At 38.2% G+C, this 25409-nt stretch overlaps 1 protein-coding gene across 2 annotated transcripts in view; it reads right to left on the reverse strand.

The window, feature by feature from the left end:
• The window catches only part of LOC122788853 (N(4)-(Beta-N-acetylglucosaminyl)-L-asparaginase-like), an 802551-nt gene that overhangs the window by 216823 nt on the left and 560319 nt on the right, over positions 1-25409 (reverse strand). For both annotated transcript variants that reach the window (XM_044055760.1, XM_044055752.1), the window contains exon 8: positions 13056-13123. In XM_044055760.1, the coding sequence (XP_043911695.1) occupies positions 13056-13123 (68 nt within the window). The remainder of the gene's footprint in view (positions 1-13055; positions 13124-25409) is intronic.

Raw genomic sequence — 25409 nt, forward strand, 5'->3', positions numbered from 1 at the left:
TACAATCTGGTGAAGAAGATTTAGGAAAGACAAGAAGGCTGCAAGAGGAAACAAGGGCATCCAGCAAAGAGCTGGACGAACTGTGTGAGCAAAGACTTGCAACAGTAAGGCATGACTGTCAAAGAAAGTAGGAATGGCATTGAATAGAGAAACAGTTGATGCAACACTCCAACCCCTGTCTAAAAAGTCGGAAGAAGGGGAGTACAGATTCATATTTATCAAAAAGAAGACAAATGGGTCTGTTCTCATTTCAGAGGGATCATATTCCTCTGCCTCTTTATTCCATCATTCCTAGAAAGAATGATTAATCATGTATTTGATCCTCTTATTCCATCTTGCTTGTGAAACAGTGTATCAGTTCTGTGTCCTTATAAAGGAAATGGATGGTTTGTGAGAGTTTGTCATTTTGGTTTGCATGTGTTTCATGCACCTTGAGAAGGTATATGTCTGTGTATTCTGAAATGTGTTGTGGGTGGTTCCACAGGAGTACAGAGTACCAGGGCTGTTATTCCATGCCACTCAGCCATTGCATTTACATAGTGAAAGATGTGCCAACTGTAGTGTTAAGTTCAGTACTTATAGAGTGGGAAAAGGATTCTGCAAAGGGCATGTTTTGTTTCCCCACCCATCCAGGGTTCCATGATACAGTTGAGGTTTGGTGAGAGTATCTGATTTGGAGATGTGAGAGTTGCATTGGTGTTGTCCCGGTATCAAGTGACTCTAATCTTGCATGTACACTGGAAAGAAAGTCATGTCATTAGGGGAACCCAAATGAAAACTTAGTGACTGAAACTATAATGGATTAGCTTAAAAGTTCTTTGCTACATTTTCACTGATGACATGATCTTGCATAACCCAGATCAGGTCGGTTAAATCTAATATGCATCTTTTGATAAAAGGAAAAAAAAACAGTCTGTTCAGAATAATGCCTTTATCATATATTGAAGTACTGCATTCAGTAACCATTTGAAATGTCAGGACCCACTAGAGCAAGTCCTGAAACACACAGACCGAATGGCCAAAAGATCAGACTTGTATGTATTAAGTCCAATATGCCATTTCTTGGAATATTTCCCTTTCTCAGAGGTATGGTGATCTCAGATTTGGTATATATGAGTTTGGGGCTGCAAAGAGGCATTTTGAATGCTGACATTTCAATAGGGAGCCACTCCATGTACTTCCCAAAATAATGACACAGACATAAAGCATTGTCATTTTCTGTGCGTCACCCTCAGACATTTGACCGTGCTGTTAGAGGATGTTGTTGGTCAGCACTGAGTACCATAACTACTAGTACCTAGATCTTTCCATATGTATAATACTGTTAGTAATGCACTTCAGGTAGAGCCTAGACTTGCTGTATAACAGCTGAAGGAGGCATCAGGTATTAAGTGGGCATTTGATAGCCGATACATTAACTAAAATTATATAATGACTGCTGATTGGAAGGTAACTAATTAGCAACAGAAGACTTACCTCAAGCTTATTAAGTTAATAATAATAATAATTCATACTAATATTAGGATAGTAATTTATTTTATTGTACAGTCGCACATTGATAAAGTAATTAATTTTGTGAAAAAGAACTGAAACTTCCTTTTACAGGAAGATATTATTCTAAGTTGTACAATATTCCTCTAATATCTTATAAGAGGAGTAAGAATCTGAGTTGCTTTATTGATCATAGCCAGTTTGTTAGGCCTGCCACAAAGATGGTAAATTAAATGAATTACTACAAGGATACCCATGTAGTAGCTGCTGTAGTTTTGAATATGCAATGACTTGTTTTGACAATGGTTAGATTAGAAATATGCAGCCGTAAGAGAGTATACATATTGTAAGGAAGCTTCAATGTATGTTGTTCCCTGTTCTTGCAACCTATTTTATACATGTAAAATTAACGGGAGATTAGAACTTTAAAAAATAATAAGCCTGAAAGTTATTCAGCTATTCAGTTTAATTTGTTATGTTATGGTCAAGCAAAGTATTTTAAACCCCTGTTTGAGAACATGTTAAGTAATGTAGCAGAGATAGTCCATCAGTTAAAGATACCCTGTTATACAAAGAAAGCATTTTTATCTGTATATTTTGTATTTATTAATGATTTTTATTTTAGTACCACGTAAGTAGACTGGTCTTAGAACCCTTTTTTATTGACAACCCAAGTCATGAAGCAGAGATATATAGATGTATGGCAGAAGTATATTCATTATCAATTTTCACACAGGAATAACAAAGTTTAGAGAAAAAATAACAGCAAAGAATGTAAAAAGTATATGGACAATTTACATTACTCTCTTGAGATTTTTTTTTTTTTTGAAAACCAGGAACTGTATATTCATAAAGATTTTTTGGAGAGTAGTAATGATAAGGTAATCGATACAAGAGAAGTAATAACATTAGCTATAATGTAAATGAAAAGGGGAAATGTTTAAATAAAATTTGAATATTTGTAAAATTATAAGATTAAAAATTATAGTATATATACCAAAAAAGCTGTTAACAGGTTTTCACTCTGTTGTGCTTTAGAGGTAAGTAATGGTGCAGTACGTACATGAAGATTACCCTACATATTTGAAGCAGGTACATTTAGATTCTTTGCCAAGATGGAATTTCATTTGTTTTTCCATTTATAAAGGAAGATTTCTAAGGAAGTAATTTCCCTATGCAGTGAGTTTCATGAGGCGAGAATTAATTTGGTGAAGCTTTTTCAGAAATAGCTAGTCAGTACAGTGACTAGTTTAATGCTATCCTAATTCCTAAGTGAAAGTGAAAAGTTCCATATGGTTCATTTCTTGGCCAAAGGGGCAATAACATTCCATAAAGTGTTCTGTCACAAAGAGAATATACATTACGTCACTATGTAACTTACATACTGCATGTGTTTTCTACCCTATCTTAACAAAATTATGTGAGTGGTTTCTTAACAAAAAAAAGTAAGCTTTTTATTAAGATTACATCCACATAAGTGCACTGTATCCCTAAGTGATGTCAGTTGAGTGAGAGGGTGGAGTGTGTCCATAGACTTAATGGCAGAGACCCACGTATGTGCGGTGGTGCATCCTTTAAAGTCTATGGACATACCCACATGCACTCCGTATATTGACATTACAGAGAATGAAGTTCAATGATCATTGCAGTGATGTCACACAGGGGTAATTATAATTTTATGAAAGATTTAATGTTAAACATTGCACCATGAAACAGGCAAAAGTAGGAAAATGCAAGATGGCCCTGGAGGCATCACATGCTGTGGTGCATTAAAGTGGAAATCTGTGACAGAACACTTTCAGTAATTTCAGTATTAAAAGTTTGTAGTAGAAATGAAACTCTTGCTGGCACTGGTAACCAGTTGGCATTGTATTCAAATGGCATACAGGGATAAAGCCCGACTATGGCCCAGCCAAACTGGGTTCAATTAGTGACTTGGGTGACTGATGATAAGGCAGGAGAAGGGATGGGTGTACCTATCCAAGGTGGGAGGGGACTTGTTGATACACTTCCTAAGGGGAAACATGGTCCAAAGGGGACGTTGCCCTTGGATGTAATCAATGAGCGTGCAGGTGGGGAAAGGGAATGGGTAAGTCATAAAAAGAATCCCCCTTAGATGGAAGCACAGACAAGATAAGTCACCAGGACACCCTCAGGATCCACAACTGGACCCAGCAAAAATGGAGTAAGTCTTGGGGGTTAGAGAGTGTAGCTGGTAGACCTGGTGTGGACATTGAGAGCTGGGGGCTGGGCCAGTAAACATGTAAATGTAAAGATATGATACCCTTTATAGTGGACCAGTTGAATGACTGTAGAAGTTTTGTTTTCTTTCGTGTGGTGCACAGAGATGTTGTACATAGAAAGATGAGCAATAATCGATAAAGCTTATTGAAGCCTGTTGGTATTAAAATACTGATTAAAAAATGCACTTTATTTTGATTTTGCCTCTTCTTAAAAGTACTGAATTCTATTTATTCTGCTCCATTTATTACTGCTTGGTAGTAGCCTGATTAAATTGTAACTGTTACTCTAAGCCTTTTGGTTTATGCACTTGGCTCCAGACCAGTTGTTTTACATTATAAGAAGGTTTGTGGTCTGCAGTATTGTGGCAAGACAGGTAGCTTACATCCTTCTAAGTTGGGAATTGCTGATTGGAGGCTCAGTGCCTGTTATTCTAAAAGTGTATTAGTTCTGGTTAAAGCACTTGGCCTTCAGGCCAGTTATTTTTCATTAAGAAGGTTTGTGTTCTGTACTCTTGTGGGACGAGATACTAGATTTTGCCCTTCTAAGCTGGGAATTTCTGGTTAAAGGCTTGTTGTGCCTGTTTATATAAACTGTTTCTTTCTGAAATTGGTGCACCTTGGTTGCTGAAGCATAGACTATAACTTGAGCACTAATCCAGGCCATCTTTTTTGGAGAAGGTTCTCCTGCACTCTAGTGGCAGGAGTGTGCAGTTAGAACTTGTCTGAAGACTGCTGGAACAGGACTTAGTTTTGAGCTTTTTTACTGATCAACTGGGTAATTTGTTTAAATCAGTTTGCTCGTTTTCTATTGTTATATAAAAAAATTGCACTTTATTCATCTGCTTTTACTGTATTTGTGTTTCTTCCTACTTTATTTTGCTTTTGCTGCTTGTTCTTAAAAGTACTTAATTGCATTTATTCTGCTGTATTTATTACTGCTTGGTAGTAGCCTAATTTAAAAGGTGTATTGGGAAAGGGTGTTTGATGCAAAGTATATTAGTGGCAAACTCTTTGAAGACCTTTCGAGGTTACGAGTTTGAAATTACAACACTGAATGAATGCTTAAGCATCTTACCTCACATAGAAAGCTAAAAAAATGATATGGAGGCATCTGCCCAGTGGAGTCCACAGGTTTTAGATTAGGAAGACCTGCAGCCAGCCTGGTGGCATACAGGATAAAGTCTTGACTATTACAGAGTTTGATTAGTGGTGAAGCTGGCAAGAAGGCAGACCCCTCAACTGCCCCTATTTTGGAGGAACATTCCTATTTTTAGGCCTCATTTACCCCTTCACACAATTTTCTGAATCCCCTCATCACAAGTAATTTTGAAGCTGTCTAGTAAACAGAAAACCACATCACATGACCAACACACTAGTGAAACCAATAATTTAAAGAGGATACACATTTTACATCTTCCTTTTTCAGAAGCAAAAATAAAGGACCTAGTATAGCAGAATTTTACAATACAGTTCATCAGAATCCATAGATTTACACTGTCTCTTTGACGATGTGCTTATATTTTTCCATAACTTTTGACAGCCAATTTTTTTTAATATGTGCTTCTGAGTAATATCCCACATTCCTACTGGTAGATGCCTATCCGGGGGGTGCTCTGGGGTACAGCACTCCTTTGGAGGAAAAAGGTGGACCTACAATCTGAAGCCATGTATGTGTGGTTTACCAAGCCACCAACTGGTGTTAGCCTTCATACAGTAAGTGCAAAGAAGCCTGCACTTGCACAGCAGGCATTGTGGCTCCCATGGTGATGCATGCAAAGGGTGTTAGGTCATAATATGAATGTATTGTTGGGTTACTGTTGAGGAAACAAGCAACCCTTACAGCCTCCCAGACAGCTTTGAAATATATGCTCCAGTTCTATTAAGAAGGCTTGATGTTGGCCGACTCAGGGGCAAAACACATACAGAAAACAACATATGAAGACTACAAAGATTAGAAGTAGAACCCCCGCCCTTTCCAAAACAGCATAAAACGTGGAGACATTTATATACAAACAGGAAAACTCCAGCTCTAATTTTTGACATGGCCCACTGTCCTAAGAAATGGAAGAAGGATTCTTAAGCAAGACATAAGTAACAGATCTGAGAGTTAACAATGACATTGCCACCAGTGGCAATGAACTATTCACTACAAAACCCATATATAGAGGTACTCCAGTAAAACTGTGAGCACTGTCACTGGTATTAGTCACAGCAAACAGGCTGAATCATCTCTGTGATTGAACTCTGGAACTCAGAGACCTAAAAACCTGAATACTCTTCGAAGGACAATAAGCAATGAGCTGTAAGGTGTCTGGAATCATATCTTCAGAGAGAAAGTTTTGCAATAGAAAAAACAGGACTTGCCCCAGTTAATGTGACTGTAAATAACTGTAGACAAGATAGAATACATGCAAGAATTATAGGTTCATAGGTAGGTACTAGGCTATCGGCCCAAGGGCCTATGTAAGCCTAGCCAGCAAGGTACCATAGCTTATGCCACCCAAGAAAGTTATTTTCCTGTGCCACTGTCCAGCAGACACACAGAAGTGATCCCCGGGGTGTATTTCCTATTTCCCATCCACTCATCAAGATTTTTCTTGAAGAGTGCTAATGAAGAACTTTGCTTGACATAGATGGGTAGCTTGTTCCAGAGTATAGGAAGTCTCTGGGACAGGAATCTATCCCTCCAGCGTGTCCTGTTTATTGTGGTGACAAGGTTTAGGTCCATAGAGTGTGTAGCTTGGAGGGACTGGGATTTCTTTAGGTGTAGCATGTCCAACAGCCCTGAGTTTGACATAGCTTTATATGTTAGTTACCCTCAAGGATTCCTGGAGAACAGCCAACAGCAACATATCTTGTTTGCGGAACATAACAGGGTTGTACATCTGAAAGCCACCCATTACCACAGCCAATACTTTAGTAAAGATCCTAGGAAATGAGCAAAGTTCTACGTGATAGCAACTTGCACTTAAAATCTGCTGCCTACTATGAGCAAAATGCATAAACCTGTGTGACTCCAAGGTACTAATGTGCCAGTAAGCTTCTATTATGTCTAGTGATGCCAATCACCCCCCCCCTCCCGAAGCAGCAATACTGTGGCTTGAAGGGTGACAACTTCACATAACGTCACTTAAATCTAAAATCTGATGTCTGTCTCCTTAGGCATGAAATGGCCCATAACTGGGTACTTCCAAACAGTAAATAGTGTGACATTAGTAATAGACTCCAAGATATAAGATACCCCATGACATCACTTTTGTTTACACAAGATAAGCATTCAGATTCTTATGGATGAAAAACAAGGGATAAACTTTTCTTAGATATAGCATCATTAGTCTGGGGGCTTCTTCAGAAGAGGGGATGTCATGAAGGGGGAATAGCCTAGGAGGAAAACACATTATTTATATTATTCTTAAATACAGGGAACTCTATCAACTTCAACTTTGTGAAGGCAGAAGAATCAGAAAGAGGAGAAGAAGACAATCACATTGAGCTGTCAGCCTAAGACCAAATAGTGAATTCTTCCACCATGGAAATTAGGGGCTTAGCAGTACCTGAGTGCTCAACCAGCAAGGAATATATTGCAGAATAAGAATGTTAAAATGTATGGTAATCCTAGGGTGGGCTTACTTCAGTTTCCAAGACTCACGGCAGATCCATGGGGAGATATGGTGGCTGAACAGGCAGCACAGTAGCAGAAATACTTTTTAGTAAAGTCAGTTGACTTGTCGTAGCGCAGAAACCCCAGCATCTGGACCAGAATCATCACTGTGGAGGACATGTTAAGTGCAAGTGTAACAGTTACTCATATTTGTACATAGTCATAATATTCACAGAAGTGTATGGAACAAGAAGGCTGAAAGAAAATGTTGAAGTCTGCACAAAAAAATGACAAGACTGCAGCAATGCATTAAAATGATTAAAATACAAGAAACAACATCACAATTATGCTACTATTGTTACAATTCACTAATAAAATGTATAAAGTACAGAATGCAGGTGATGAGTTTTATCTTTCTTGGCACTACATTAAACCTAGAGCAAAGTAAAAGGTAGAGTGAATAAGTGACAGGTCCACCACAAAAGCAGAATGATGCTGCTATGTACCATCACATGCTAGAGAAGCAGTGACTATAACCACAGAAACGAAAGTTAGAAAAAAACACAGATTTTCAGTTTATGACCATTACATCAGGGATGGCTGACAGAACTGAAACTGCCCAAGGGACAAGCAGCAACGTCCTATATTCAGTAAGCATTATAAGAAAACTCAGAATGAAACGGAAGAGGAACAAAATTGTATAAATGATTAAGCAAGAAGGTGGACAAAGGGAATCCTTTGATGGCATTATATCTAGATTTTAGCAAGGCTTTTGATATTGTACTTAACAGGAAGCTGACAGCAAAACCAAAGGGCATGCAGGTGAATCCCAAAGTGGAGTGGATTAGAAACTGGCTGTCTTGTTAGAATTTATGGGTGGCTGTTAGAGGAAATATCTTATTTTCATACAAGGAACAGCTTTATTGAATTATCACTTATGACACAGGCAATCATAGATTTATAAAATGAAAACAAACTATGAAGCCGCGGTGGTGCAGCGGTAGCGTCGTTGCCTCACAGCAAGAGATTCTCCCGTTCGATTCTCGGCTGGAGCTCTTTCTGTGTCGAGTCTGCATGTCCTCCCTGCAGTCGAGTAGCGTTCAAAAGACATGCGTGAATGGGTGTGCCTTCGTTGAAAGTTGGGTGTCGGGCTGGCACTTCGGAAGCATAAAAAAAAAAATCGACTGCCAATCATTAGCGGACCGGAGTTCCACTGTGGCGACTCCTAACCGGGAAAAACTGAAAGAAAAACAACAACTGACACGTTTTCAGTTGCAAACATTATACATCAAGTATAATCTTCTATGCAGTCATTGTCAATCAAAAATTACATAGCTCATTCAATTCATGCCTTCCCTTAAACCTCATTCCTCATCCAAAACATTATTTTGTATGCATTGTTCCTACAATTCCCATTTTTTTCAGTATAATTTGCTCTTACCCTTTTCTAAAGATCCCACTTTCATTCTTTTTATCTCTGTTACTGTATTCACTACTTCTAGTACTGTTGGTTTAGACTTGGATTTCCATTTTCTAGTAATTGCTTTTGTGGCAGCCACCAGAATTAGACACAGCAAGGCCTTACTATGTCTGGGCAATTTTAATTCTGTATCACAGAACAAAAAAATAATTTCCAAAATTACATCAATTTGATCACTCAGTATTTTTGACATAACAGCCTGCATGGACTTTTCAAAGTCTGCCAACTCATTGCATTCCCAAAAAACATGTTCACAATTACCTCCTTCTTCCTTTACACACCTGCAACATTTGCAATCTACCTGATGAAAAATTCTTTGGAGTCTACTTCGGGTATAAAATACATATGCAAACACTTCCAAGGAAAAATCCTAAATTGTCTAAACTTTGTTGCATATTTGGAAGCTATACATATATCCTCCCATTGTTTCTTTGTGAATTACTTATCTAGTCTCTCTTCCCAATCTTTTCTAGCCTCCTCTGACGGATTTCTATAATTATCATATAATATGTTGTATGCCTTACTAATTATCACATTAATAGCAGCTTCTGTTCTACATTCTACTAAAAACTCTACCAGTGCTGGTCTTTCACTTAGGATCCCCTTTATTCCTTTCTCTTAGGCTATACACTGATATCAATCCTTGAAAGGGAAGGCAGTCTCTAGCCTGCAGTCCAAATGTATTCTTGGCTGCTTCCCATTCTATTACCTTTCCCTCGCTAGTTATCTGTCCCCAATACTTTGATTCTTTCCCCAGTTTTCTCCAATAAATTCCAACTTCTTGCCTATTGTCTATAGCCCTAATTGCAGTCATCCCTATTGGCATAATCTCCTTTCTGCATTCATGTGTTGGCTTAGTTCTTAGAATACTTTCTGCTACGTTATGATTATAACACTCTGTATGGTTACTGTTATTCTCGTTAAGGATATGCATCCAAAATCCCATTCTCTCGTTATTTCTTGAGCTTCCTCCTGTTTCATAATCATCCCTTTCCACTTTGGATTATTGCTTTCTGCTTGTGCTACATATAAAAGCCTTAACTGTGTAACTCTGAAATACCACTTTAAATCAGTCAATCTCAAAATACATTGTTCTATTGGAAGGATCAACTTATCCCACTTGACTCTCGCCCTCTTCCCCTCCCTGATAAAATCCTCCAAATCTTTAATTGCTATCCACAACTTCTCTGAATTATAAAAATATGCCTGACCTGTGTATAAAACTAAAGTGACTAAAATATTTTTACTGCTTATATCTTGCTCTCCATATCCATAAATCAAAGCTTCCAGTCTCAGTTTTTGTATTATCGTTTAATTAGTCTCTTCCCACATATCCTTAGCTGCCACAACAAAATCCTTTTTAAACCATACTCTCAAGTACTTCCTTTTATCATGTCCCATAAAATATGGGTACTGTTGAACTATTTCATGTGTAGGTACATACTTTACAGATATTTATCATTAGTTTTGCATTCCAAAAAGACTTGAAACTGTCTCAGAATGTTCCACTGAACTGAAATGTCCTTTTATGGTTTTATCAGGTACAAATCAATATCTGCAAATAAAGCCAACTTTTCTTGATTACCATACCAGTTGCATTCTTATTTTCTTTGCCAATGGTTCTAAATATAAAGCAAATAACAATGAGGAAAGAGGTGTATGGTTTAACACCAGTGCTAGTCTATTTACTATTAGTGTATTTGTGAGTGACAGCACACTAGGTTTAGAGAAGACCAGCTTATATGCTGACAATGAAAAGACAAGTAGGCTATTAATGGATTTTGGGGATATTCACAAACAGAAGCCTGTGGCATTGTAGATGGCTAGGCTGCAGGTGAGATTTACAACATACAATTAAAAGATTATGCACATCGGACGAAGGAACCCACTGAAAACCTAGAGTTTTGGTTGGGGGACCTTAAGCAGAAAAGAAGGAATTGTCAAAAGCCAATAAGATGTTGGGATATATAAGCAGCAGTGGACTTCAGTCTTTCAATACAGTATAAGGTGTTAAGGCTATGAGCTAACAAGCTCCATCAAATATCACTGCCTTTAATTCCCTTGGTCTCCACTTATAAACTCTGTGAATTTCAAGAAGTCATTCAAACCAGCTTTCCTGAAACACCCTAAAAAGAGGCACCTGTATCTAGCAGATTTATTTGGTTACCAAATAAAAGGATATGCTAAGGGTATCCTTAAAATGTACAGGATAATGCAAACATCACATGTGCAGTCCTAAGTTCAGCTCTAGAAGTCATAAAACCAAAAGGAAATCAGCTGACAGAACATGTACAATGCATGGATATCAAACTGTCAAAGGGTATGAAGAGGATGGTGTACGAGCACAAAATCAGAAACTCAATTATGTGCATATTAGAAGACAAAAGAGAAAATAGTATGCTGCAGAAACATCACATTATTTTTTGACAAGCTGAAAGACGTGGACTCGGAAAAAAATGGCAGTGGAAGAAGGGGACATAGCAGCTAAAGAGAGAGGATGGATCACTTTAGATTTAAAATGTATTTGTGTGTGTTGTGTTTACATCCCCATATATATATATATATATATATATATATATATATATATATATATATATGGGTCTGGGACTAATGAGAGAACGGCCATTTCACAGAATCTGAAATGGCCGTGCATATCTACGGGAAAGTGCTTTTCACCGAAGAAGCACTTTCGCGTAAGTATGCCTCGAGGTAGAGGGAGTTGTGGGGGAGTGACTGTTGCAGAGATCATACTACGGTGTGGTTAAGGGAATTTTTCCCTTTTCCCCACTGTAGTGCAATCTCGGAGTGAGAATAATAAAGTAGGTAGGGTGTGGGGGGTACAGCCCCCCCACATGGGGTGGTGCAGAGGGGCTTGCCCCCTTGCATAAACACTTTTTTATTCTTTTTTCATGTTTTGTTTTTAACTCACTTTAACGAACGTGCTTTTTTGGTAAAAGCACTTTCGTTAAAGTGTGTCTGGGTTAAGTTGGATTCAGACTGTTAAACTTTCATTCAACAGTCCTGGATCCATATTTTATATATATATATATATATATATATATATATATATATATATATATATATATATAGTTTCACTTCATATTGCCGAAATGCTGAAATATCTAATTTCAGCATTTCGATAGTATAAAGCCGAAACCATTACAACACCGACACCTCACAACCACGAAATCACAACATTGAACACACAGCATACAGCACACAACACACAAACCATAACACCCACACCACAAAACACTGAAATACAACACAATACAGACCCACACCTACACTACACATATGAAGGGGGGCAAGCCCCCTTGCACCCCCCCACTCCCTACTTATATATACTAACTCCGAGATCGCACAAACAGTAAAAAAAGAAAAATCACAGACAGCCAACAAACACACTCATACCCCCACCTCCCTACCCTGACCCACTCATACAAGTTACAAAAACACTCACGCACACTCACTTACCTTAAACTGTAGACACCATCCCAGCCGAACACTTCCGTACAATAATGAAAATGCATAAGCACGAATTCGACATAGTCCTATTTGCGATTCTGCACTTTTGTTATTTAGAGGTTTCGGCTTCATGGACACTAATTGCTAAAATTCGATATTTCAGCAATTCGCGTTTATGAAGTGAAACCATATGTATATATGGATTGTGTATGTGAGCATGTGAAGGAGAACAGGAAATCTAACATCCTAGAGAAATCAGTACTGAGAAAAAGGATAACACTTTTAGAAAAACAATATATGACAAGAATGCAGTTTGTATACAAATGATGAATGTCTTCAGGATAGTGTGGGGAAGGATTTGTCCCCAAATGGAAAGTGTTGCATACATGAAACATCTTTCTTTAGGACACTGTTAGCCTAAAAATCTTGACAGAAAGACCAAGCAGTTACTACACCTTTTTATAATAACTGAAATATTGAGCTCTAAAATTAGCACTTAAGTCAACACCAAAATAAACTTTGAGAATAACTCTAAAGTTCTAGTCAACACAGAGCAAAAAGATCTCTAATGTACAGTTTTCACCACTGACCTGTCTGACAAAGACTGCTGCTGTTTGTATTACCTTTCTTTGATCACCGCACACCATAGAATGATTCAAAAGTCATGACTGGATCAATCAGCTAACATTTTAGTTATGAATTCAGAACTACAGTACTTGCTGCTGGTGTCATTAATTCAATAATTTGTTAACATTAGAAAATATTTTCTTACCTGTTTCATGAGCTGAACAACATGAAATGTAGGACAATAACACAGAATTTTGTCTCCATCACCTGTAGCTGTGGAAAACGTAATGACACATACATTACTAGAAAGATTCTTAAGCAAAGACTCGCCTATCATTTAATACAAGAAAAAACAGACCAGTGTTAAAGATTAAAAAACAGGCTTGTAAATAACGGCAAGGACATCCAAAGAAAATAATAAATTCCAAACAAATCACTTTATGGTATTTCCCAAATGTAATTTTTGTCCCCCACTTTAAATTCATGTCACATATACCCAGCACTGTACCTTGCTTCTACTAAAAGAACTGCAGTACTTCCTCATCCACTCAGGAACTTACAGAATAAAACTGTGGTAGTGAAAAATATAATGACCTCATACAAAATGTTATTTGTATGTACGGAAATACTGCACAGCTGATACCAAGACGCATGCCAGTATTTTAAAGTAGAAATTGGATTACAAAACTATAAGCAGATATTAGCAAGTGCTCAATATCAGAACTATGATATTTCCAGAAAAAAATGAAAACAGCGTAGCATAATTATACACCATCATTATCTCTGGCTATTAAATGCAAGGCTCATCCTGCTGCAAATCATCACATTTCTAAGTACTCTCTTTTGGGAACTTGATATTCAAGTAATGAAGTAAAAAAGAACACAATTTTATGCAGCTGATGCATGGCAGAAGAAGAGTGAATTCCCAAACGCATCACAAAAAGGAGAAATTTTGCCACTAGATCTACTTTACTTTGATGGCTGATGCATGGTGATCTGCTTACTCCACCGAATGTTAACAGCAAACAGTAATCATTGACTAATTCATTCAGTTTTCCAGTATCACGTTATTCTGTTCAGAGTCAAGGGAACCTGGAGTATATCCTGATGATCCACTGATGTAAAGCAGATAACCAATTGTGCTCAGAAGCCAGTCCATCATAAGATGCACATATCACACATATACCTAGGGGCAATTTAGAGGATCACTAATTTACCTACTTGCATGTTTTTGAGATGTGAGAGGAAAACGAAGCATTCAGGAAAAAAACAAGAGTACGCAGGAGGACATACAGACTCCGCAAAGAAGGCGCTCAAAACTGGATCTAAACTGGAGAATCAAGTGCTGTGAGGTAGCTGAACTCACCACTGCACCACAGTTACACACAGTGATCTTAAACATCTAAATTTCTATAATATTTCCCTTTTCTATTATCATCTCCTCTTAGAAGGACAAAATGTAGAAACACAGCCTTTATCAGGCAATGCAAACATCTTTACCAATCTAGTCTGCACATTACGTCTTGTTCACATGTATCCTGCATTTTCCTATATTCTAATATGGATTCTTGGATTAAATTACAACTTGTAATTCCAGCACTATCTCAGGAAGGCCATTCCATAAATCAACAGCTATGTCTGAAAAAAAAGTATTTCATCACATCACCTTAAAGCCATCATTAGTCTGTCTTTAGATTTTAGGTTTAGATTTTGAATTTGATTTTCTAGTAACTGCTTTTTCGAAGCCAATAACATTAAACTTATTAAGTCCTACTATGTTTGGGCAACTCAGATCCTATGTTCAAACTCAGAAGAATCATTTCCTTAGTCACAAAGATATGCTGCCCCTCAACATTTCTGACAAAGTATTCTATAGGAAATTTTTAAAAATCTGCGAGTTCGCTGCATTCCCAAAGATTTATATTCCAAATGTGTGGCTAAATTTTGAAACTCCATCCAGATCTTAGGTAATTACCTAACATTCATCTGTGTAAGCCTTTACTAAAGAGATTCCTTTCCAATTTTGACTCTGTTCCTTTTCCACATCAGGCTAATACGAACAGTTCTCCTTTTTTCACGTCCACATATTTTTTATGTTAACTCCCTTATTTAATCTGTCTCAAATCAGTATTTCTGATTCCCCTATTGGCCTGTGTTGCTCTACAACTATCTACTAATTCACCATAATACTGTTTAACAAGCTTAACTCTATTTCCTCTCGTGACTTTACAGAGGAAAACCTTTATCTTCTGCCACCAATACTACAATTTTTCTTCTTTTCTTTTCATATCCATTTTGTACTTACCTTGTATTTTTTGTTTCTTTTTCTTTCATATTTATTTATCTCAAATGCCTTTATCTTGCATATTTTCTACAGATGTGTTTGATGATACTGATAGATATGTAGTAGTAAAGAGTTACTGGCCTTTCACCATTGTATATTTTATTGTGAATGATATTGATATACTGTTATAATTTCTATTCTGTGCAGCATTTCTCCCTGGGCTTCCTTTTAAAATGGGTTCTTGCCCACCTCGTAAATGCCAATAAATAAATAAATAATGTTCCCAATTATCTCTTTCTTTCCAATCACACTTCCAAAATTTGTTGTCTGCCAGAGGACACATTCTCTGAAGTTGCTTGGGGTATAAAAACACATATGAAAGCACTTCCAAGCAAAAATCCTAATCCTTCTCAACTTTGCTGCATACTTGTGAGGTGTACAGATGTCCTTGCATTGCTCCTTTGAATATTGCCTTTCCATTCTCTTTTCCTAATCTTTCCTAATCTCCTCTAATTGATTCTTATGGTTATCAAGCAATATTTTATATGTTCTACTAATTCTCCTGTTTTAAGCAGCAACTTCTGCTCTAGACTCAACTAAAAGTATTACCAGAACTGGTCTTTTCATTTAACAATCCCTCCTCTCGTTCTCTTTGCCTATACTCTGTTATCAAACCCTGGCAGGGAAGACAGTCTCTAACCTGCAGTGCAAACATCTGCTTAGCTTCATACCACTCTATTGCCTTTATCTCTCTACTTATTTCTGACCAAAACATTGGTTCCTTTGCTAATTTTCTCCAGCAAATTTCATCTCTCCCTCTTGCCTACTTTCTATATCCCCTACTTGCAGTCATCCTTTGGTAAAATCTCCTTTCTCCCTTCCAATGCTGGCTTAATTCTTAGAACACTCTATATTACTTTGTGACTACAATATTCTGTATTGTTGTTGTCAGTCTCCTTACAGGCCTGCATCCAAAATCTTACTCACTCCTTTTTTTCTCAAACTCCCTCCCTGTTTGATCACCATCCATTTCCCCTTTGCCTTGCACCTTTTTACTTGTGTTATCTATAAGAGTCTTCACTACAGAGCTTTAAAATATCCTTTCAAATCTGGTAATCCTAAACCACCTTGCTCTATGAGAAGAATCATCTTATCCCACTCAATCCTTGCTCCCAAATAAATTCCTTCAACTCTTTATTACTTATGGTGCACAACTTCTCCTTTGGTTGATAAAAATACAATTGACCTGTATATGAAACTAAAGGTATTAGGAACATTTTTATTGCTTGTATCTTAGTATCCATACAAGAGCTTCCAGTTTTTTCAATTTATATCATCCTTTTTTCAGTCTCTTTCCACATATCCTACATTGCCATAATACAATTCTTTTTAATCCATATACCTAAATACTTGATCTCATCATGTCCCCATAAATATGGTTATTGTTAAACAAAGCCATGTGTGGGTACATATGTTTAATGCTACAGTCTTTGTTTCATTTTCATTTATTGTATATCCTGAAAAGTCTTGACACTGACTCAAAATATTAAACAACAGAGGTATCCTTTTCTAGATTTATCAAGTACAAAATAATATAATCTGTGAATAAAGATAACTTAGCACACCAGTTATATCCTTGAATTTTTGAGTCCCTTATTTTATTTAATTTATTTATTTTTGCTAATGGCTCTAAATATAAAGCAAATTACAAAGAGGAGATAAGCTGTCCCTGCCTTGTTCCTCTGGCTAAACACAGCTCATCAAAGAGGAACCTTCCTACCTTAATTCTTGCCCCAGTTCCTTCATAAATCCTCCTAATTAACCATGTTACTATATCAGCACATGCAAATGCTACCACTGTCCTAGTCAAAATCCACATTCCTCCATTTTATATAGATCATAAAATTTCTGAAATATCTATAATACTCCTATAGGATCTCTAGTTGTTTTCCTTGTTACAGGCTCACTAAGTTTGGAAACAACCCATTTTACTTTCTGTTGCCTATGTCATTGAACTAAAAGTTTTTTATTCTATGCAGTTGTTATCAAAACAGTTGTTTGATAGCAACCTTTCTACAGTCCAGCTTATTAATCAAATACTCCCTTATTTTCCCTTTGGTATTCTGCAGTTGATCCTCTTCATGTTCTGTGAGATTCCCTTTATTCTACAACACTTTTGTCAGCCTTTCTAAATAATTCCGATTGCTTTTTCCACACATCTCTTTCTGTCTTATTTCTGATGTGTTTTAAACTCCATTTTCATTTTATCTCACTCACTAGCTTTATTTTTATTTTATTTTACATATGTTGACCGGGCTGGTCTGACTGGATATATGTCCATTTTCAGCAGAGGCCCGGGGAGAAAAGCTCCAAAAGCATACATTAATAACAGAGAAAAAATTAGCTATGAGAATATTCATTAGCATATATTTACAGAAGAAATATTAGAAATTAACTACAAAAACTATAAATTTAATAGGTGTACAAATTGCACACGATAGAAGAAACAGGGAAGTGTTAGTTGAAGATCTGTAATCAGAAAAAAAGGAAGTACTTGTGAGGATACAGAAAACTAGTCAGGGTTAGTACATGGGCAGAGCCAGTGGGTTTTGAGGTGAGATTTGAGTTGGGATTTAAAGCAGGGAGGAGAAGAGAGTGCAGTGAGATTGTCAGGAAGGGAGTTCCAGATTTTTCCTACTGTGTTTGAGAACAAAGAGTTTCTGGCCATGTTATAGGATTTACAAGTGGAAATAAGAAGTTTATTAGAAGAGCGTAGGCTTTTAAGATTGCAGTAAGGAGTAATAAGAGTAGTGAGTATGGGAGTATTAAAGGGTTTATACAGGATTTTATGGGCTATGGAGAGTTGGTGAAATAAGATTAGGTTTTGTAGCTCAAGCCATCCTAATTGGACTAAGTTTATGCAGTGGTGAGTTCTAAAAGCAGAGCCAGAGGCAAACCTAACAATACTGTTGTAGGCAACAGCCATTTTGCTGAGGTTAGCTTTGGACAGATTAGTGTAGATAGATGAGGCATAAGGAGGGTGGAAATTAGGTGTGAGTGGGCGATGGATGTTCTGGCAAGTGGAGTAAGGAATGGTTTAATTCTGTACAATGAGCCTAGTTTTCTGTTAACTAGTTTTATAGTGTTGTTAAGGTGAGTGTCAAAGCTTAGATTGTTGTCAATCTCCACTCCTAGGAGCCTGGTAGTTGGGTCGGGGAAATATAGGTGCCATTACTTGACAAGACTAAGAAGTTGAGTGGAGAGGATTTACGGGTGGGGGAGAAAAGTAATAATTTGGTTTTCTTGGGGTTTAAGATTAAGCATCACTTTAGCTACCCCATTTGAAGAAACATGTATCTTCCCTGATAACTTTAAATTATTTTCTCCTTAAGAGGTAAGTGGGGAGGTGCCAGTATCTTATTTTTACTTCATCATCCTGCATTTCTCTCTTAGCCTTTATTGGTCTGTGATCTGTAACAGTTATTGAATGTGTATCAAAGCTTTCCATTAAATTCACACACTCCTGTGAGACTTAATTTCTACTCAGTCTAGCTCTGTTCTTGTATCTTGGAGAATAATATGTAAATTCTGCATTTCTACCACTGAGTTCACATCTTCCATAGCAAACATTCTCATTTATTTCTTAATAAATCTATCCTCCTTTGATACATTTTCCTTTTCTGGTCCCCCTTTACATGCTCACTATTGCAAGTCAGGTTTCAATCCGCACTCATAAATATAATATTACCTACTGAAATCTCTTTATATCTTTCAACATTCTCTTATGCTCCATAACAGCAGTTTTAGGTGGAATATAAATACATGTCAGAGTAATCCTCTTCCCTTGCCAGTACCTCTTTACTACCACATATCTACAGTATCTTTTTATTTCCTTTTTTATCATTACTGGTGTCCCTCTGACAAGGAGTATTATTATTATTATTATTATTATTATTATTACTTCCCTTTTCGTTTATCTCTGATACTTTACTGCATGTCATCCCTGATATTCTACTGAATGTCCACCCTGAAATCATTTCTATGTCAAAGTCACATGCCTATTTCTATCCACGTGTTTCCTGCAGAATTACTATTTGCACACTTTACCTGTTCATATAATTCAAGGTGCTTTACTTTTTTCTATACCTGTAAGGTAAATTACATTCCACGACAGTATGGACATAGTAGCAAGTATGACAAAAATATGTTATTCCCACTTGTTATACATGATACTACTTTTGAATGTAAATTTCCAACAATTAGCTTACACGCAAACATTGGCAGGCTGATCTCTTATTTTGTTGCTTCTTATCTTTATTTGAACCTATATCACATACACAGGGAAGTGGACCATTATAAAAAGATTTTGGCCCTGACCTGTGGCTTACTGTGGGGCTGACAGGTTTCTTTGCTTAGCGGCCACCTCTGCTTCGTGGTTCTTCCGGCTCTGTTCACCCTCGCTCTGCTCAGGCTCACTCTGTTCCCATAGCCTACCCCCATTCCTACCCATCCCTGCATCACCCAGATTTATACTCACTTAGCCACACCCACTACACACCCAATCACCCAACCAATCATGTACCAGTACTTCCTACACAGTAAGTTCCGTCCATACAACCACAAACTATCACCATCTATACTATACAGCACACGTTATACTCCAAATAACAATAACCCCTAAACTCTCCCTCACTTTCCTTTTGAACACAGCAAGCACAATAAACAATCAACACTGTACCTTAACACAAGACATCCTATATCACTACCTCTCCCCCCAGTGCACTGACTCTTTCCTTCATACTTGTTTCCACCACATTACTATCTACACAATCACCATATTTTCCCTTATTGCCCTCTAGTATTCTATTCTTTGACACTCCACATTAACTTGATCCTATACTAAAATCAAATTTTCACCTAAAATGCTTCCCCTTACTACTAGACTCTTTCATACATTCACCCTCCACACACTCACCACTGCACTACTACTATTCTGCTCTTACCTTTCTTCCTATCACATTAAACTACACAATCAAACTTACCCTCCCCAACATACATCACATCTCCACAGACCAATACCTCACAACACTACTATTGCTCCCAATTTCTACAACACACTACCTACATAGATTATCCTATTAAATTCCCCCCTTTGAATCCACAATCCCACACTTCTCTCACACAACCAAGTTCATACTTAAAACTCCAAAAAACTTTTGCTACATATTAATACTCAATTACAACTCTCCGGGGACATCTTCCCCAACCCAGGACCCAATGTAGTACACCATCTCAATTCCAACCCAATTCCTTTACCACTTTTTACCAACTTATTAACCCATCATAGTAACTCTGACCTACTAATTCTTAATATTGTCTGGAGCATAATAAATAAAATCCACAATCTACAGGCCAATCTCTCACTGTACTCACCTGATATTGTAGTTCTAACCGAGACCTGGCTAAAACCAATCAACAGTAACAATGAGATTCTTCCTCCTGGATATATTAGACTATACAAAGACAGAAGAGCCAAAAAAGGAGGTGGAGTAGCAATTCTATTTAAAAAATAACCTAAATGTAAAGGCTCTAGTTCTGATTATTCCCTACTTCCAAACTAGAAATTCATTCCAAAAACTCTAACATAATTGGATGCTACATCCCTCCTGGAAAAGTACAGTTGTGTACACTTACCATAAATGTAGATGTTCGAGTGTATTCACTGTTGCAGTCATTACATTTGGGTAATCTGCTGGCAGGTTGCCCTCAGTCGGCCTGAATATCAAAGTCTTGGGTCCTGCGTCAGTTGCTGTCTCCTCTTCCATGACGTCAGGTCGTCAGGGGTATAAAATATGCAGCCGACGCCATTTTATTCAGTTTTTCTTGCCCCAGATGTCAGGTGCCCCCCAAATGGGGAGCAAAATATATATATATATATATATATATATATATATATATATATATATATATATATATATATATATATAAATAAACAGCAATATGTATGTAAATGCACTTTTAGCAACATAAACTTTACCTTCATCTAAAAGCAAATACACCACAAAGGCTTTAGAATATAGTGAAGGAAATGGAAGTTCTAGAAAAAAGGGGGATGGCGGGTGGGTAACCCAGACTGCAACAGTGAATACACTTGAACATCTACATTTAAGGTAAGTGTACACAACACTACTATGTTCTTCGTGTTTCACTGTTGCAGTCATTGCATTTGGGTAGAATCCCAAAGCTATGGATGGGAGGATGGAACTAAATAGCATTAGGAGCGGCTATAAGGCCCTGCAGAACTGCAGTGGCAAAGCCTGCTCTGGACTTAGAGAAGAGAGGCAAATGATAACGCTTTGTAAAAGTATGAACAGAGCTCCAAGTAGCAGCTTCTAGAATGTCTTTGGTTGGAATTCCTCTGAGAAAGGCTGTTGAGGTAGAGGCAGCCCTGGTGGAATGTGACCTGATTCCCTTGGGCAACGGTTTACCATGATGCAAGTAGCAGAAATGAATGCAGTTGCTTATCCACTTAGAAATAGTCTGCTTTGATATAGCCTTCCCCTTTGATCCTGCAGCAAATGCCACCAGTAGTTGTTCAGACTTTCTTAGAGATTTGGTCCTGTTTAAGTAGAATCTTAGTTGTCTGTGTACGTCCAATGAATGCAGAATCTGCTCCCCCTTGTTTTGCGGATTTGGGTAAAATGTTTGCAGGTGAATAGTTTGGTTAAGTGCCACACTGGATACCACCTTAGGCATAAAGGAAGGATTGGTCCTGAGGGACACCCTGTCCGTGTAAAATGTAATAAAAGGCTCCACAGCCATGAGGGCCTGTAGTTCTGAAACTCTTCTTGCTGAAGTGATTGCCAAAAGGAAAGCTATTTTCCAAGATAAAAACTTTATATCTGCAGTAGCTGGGTTCCATATGCCCTGATTGCATCTCCCCGCCAGGTGGGCCCCCCAAGCATAGTCTGATGCTTCTGTAGTTAGGGTTTGTGTGGCAGGGGGAAGAGTGAAAGACCGTCCCTTGTTTTGGTGACATGTCTCTACCCACCAAAGACACTCCTGTTGTAGGCAGGGAATAAGAGGAATTATTGTTTCCAGACTGTGACAATGTTGACTCCATAAACTTTTTAGATACCATTGAAGTTTCCTCATATGCAGTCTTGCAGATGGAATTAGTAGAATGCAGGATGCCATGAACCCCAAAGCCTGCAGAATTTGTCTTGCAGACAACTGGGTTTTTGTTGACATCTGTTTGAAGTAATAGTCAGTTGCCTTTGTTTGTCTGGCGTAAGGTATGCCATCTGGGTAGTTGTATTCAAGCTTGCACCCAGGAATGTAATTTTTTGAGAGGGTACCAGTTGTGATTTCTTTTCATTTATTGTGTATCCTAGGCATGTTAGAAGCCTTTTTACAAATGCCAGATGTTGAAGAAAAATGTCCTTGTTTTCTCCTTGAATGAGACAGTCATCCAGGTAAGGACAGATTTGTATGCTTCTTTGTCTGCAAAATGCAATTATTGGTGCCAGGCACTTTGTAAAGACCCTGGGTGCAGTAGATAAGCCAAAGGGCAGTGCAGAGAATTGGTAATGCATAAAACCTGCCTTCAAGTGGAGGTATCTTCTGCACGATTCCCTTACTGGGATATGCAGGTATGCCTCTTTTAAGTCTAGAGTCACTAACCAAGCGTTCTTGCCCAGCATGGGCAGGAGCTGTTGTAAAGTCAGCATTCTGAATTTTGGAATGTCCAAGAACGTGTTCAAAATCAATAAGTCCAGTATTGGACGCCAGGAATTGTCTTTTCTGGGTACTAGGAACAGTCTTCAATAAAAAACTTCTCCTTTTTCCTGTTCTGGTACTGGTTGAATAGCCCCATATCCATGAGGGACGTAACTTGTTTCTGAGCCTCCGCCAATTGATTTTGTGGCGGATATGGCCAACCGTTTGGAATTGGCAAAGTATGGAAATGAAATCTGGACCCCTGGGATACTATGTTTAATACCCACTTGTCCTGGGTAATTAACTGCCAATTTTGAGCATAAAGTGCTAATTTTCCCCCCAAGGGGGCTGCCAAAAGATAAGTGCTTGGTGATGGTAGAGGGATGTCATTGAGACTGCTTACTGTAGGGTTGTGCTTTGTTTCCTCCAGATTTGGAGGTAGAGGCACCCCATTGCTTTGACCTGTAAGAACCCTGTGATTGGTATCTAGAGCCTTTTGAGTGCCTGGATTTGCCTTGTGAGGCTCTGTTGGACACAGGGAAAGACCAATTTTTAGTAGGCCAGTGCCTACTGAATCTGGGTGGCTGCACTTGTAAGAAATCTTTTACAGTTTGCATAGATTTAGCTTTGGCTTCCATTTTCTTTAAAACTTCTTCTGCCTTACTACCAAACAGAGTATCATGCTGTAAAGGTGCATCAAACAATTTAGCTTTAACATGATCAGGCAGATTTTGCTCCTTGAGCCAGACATGCCTTCTAATCACAGATCCAGTAACTGCGGCCCTGCAAGAGGCCTCCAAGGAATCAAAACCACATTGCAAATTAAGCTTTCCAACCTGTTCTGCTGCATGCAATAATTCCTGTAATTCTTTATTTTCCACACAATCAGAAATCAACATAATTTTCTTTTTCAATAAGCCCATAACATGTTGTTGATATTTAAGTATATGAAACTGGCAGTTTAAGACCCTAATTGCCAAGGTTGCAGACGTATAAACCTCCTTTCCCCATCTATTCAGCGCCCTGGAATCTCTATCAGAGGGGGTAGGATTTTTGGCTGTACAGGTTTTTACACCCTTGGGACCCTGTGAGATAGTTTCAGGATCAGCAGCAGGATTTTTGAATAAGAATTTGTGGGAGTCAGGAACCCTGTAATATCTGTTTTGCTTACTAGGAGCTGGAGGTAGGGAATCAAAAGCCATGCTTGATTCCGAAAACACATCATCAACAATGTCTAATATAGGAGGTATAGCCAAAGGCCTATGCTGAGGAAGAAGAAGGAAATCTCTAAGCCTCTTTTTTGATTCAGAGAAATCCTGACTCTCCCAATGAAAATGTTCCCTTAAAGTATGCAAGGTTTCTCCAAAAGAATAATCCTCTGGAGGAGATGCAGATGGGATGGATTCTTCTGCATCTGAATCCTCACAGGGTGGTATAGAAAATTCCTGCTCAGAAGAGGAATCAGAAGAAATAGAAACCTGATCTGAAGATTCATAATCAGTGTCTTGCCTAGGCCTCTTAGCAGGGGGGTGTTGAGAACCCCTGATCAAGGTAATTAAATCCTCAGCCAATTTGATCATCTGTTAGGCATAGGGGCCTGAGCACGTGACTCATGCATTGGTTTTTTGGACTTAGAAGTTGTTTTTGAAGCTGGCGTCGGTTTTATATAGAAATGTTGAGGACTGAAAACACCCTCAGAAGCCAGTGCCTGCTCAGCGGCTCCGGACCCATCCGAGGGAGAGACATCCACGGGTTCAATACTCTGAGAATCTCGCGGCATACCGGACTCCACATGGGTCTCGGTAGAGGCCTGCGACTCAAAAGTAGCGGGTATCAGGGGCTGCAAAAGTGAGAACCGGCAACTGGCTTAGGAGAATCTTTGTTCTCGGTGTTGGACCTCGACGGTCTGTCTATGTCTTTTTCTTTGCGTTTTTTGTGAACTCCGGTAGTCAGATTGATATCCGATGACATTTCAGGGTAATTAAATCTGGATCCATAATATTTTGAAGCAAAAATATACCGACGCTTAATAGTGTGTTGGTTAAATTAGTGTGTTGGTTAAATCTAGCATAAAACCGACAGCAAGGCACGTCATGATCTGGGCCTAGGCAAGGAATAAAGTACAAATGAAAATCCTTATGAGGTATTTGCTTCCCACAAGTAATGCAATTATTAACTTTTACTGACATCGGTAAGAAGCAAGAAAAAGTTTCCCCAATGGGATACTTAGCTTTAATTGAAGACTTTGGTTCTGAAACTCGAATGCGAAAATTTCAGGAGTCGGCCGACCAGCACTTGGAAACTGCTTATGCTTCTGGCACCGCGTGGCAAGAAAGACTGAATGAAATGACGTCAGCTGCATGTTTTATACTCCTGATGACCTGACGTCATGGAAAAGGAGACAGCAACCGACGCAGGACCCAAGACTTTGATATTCAGGCCGACTGAGGGCAACCTGCCAGCAGATTATCCAAATGTAATGACTGCAACAGTGAAACACGAAGAACATCAATATAACTACCCTAGAAAACATACTGTATTGGACCTCCAGCTCAA

Source organism: Protopterus annectens, chromosome 1.part2 (assembly GCF_019279795.1).
Source record: "Protopterus annectens isolate FY-2018-M chromosome 1.part2, PAN1.0, whole genome shotgun sequence".
In the NCBI taxonomy this organism is placed as follows: domain Eukaryota; kingdom Metazoa; phylum Chordata; order Ceratodontiformes; family Protopteridae; genus Protopterus; species Protopterus annectens.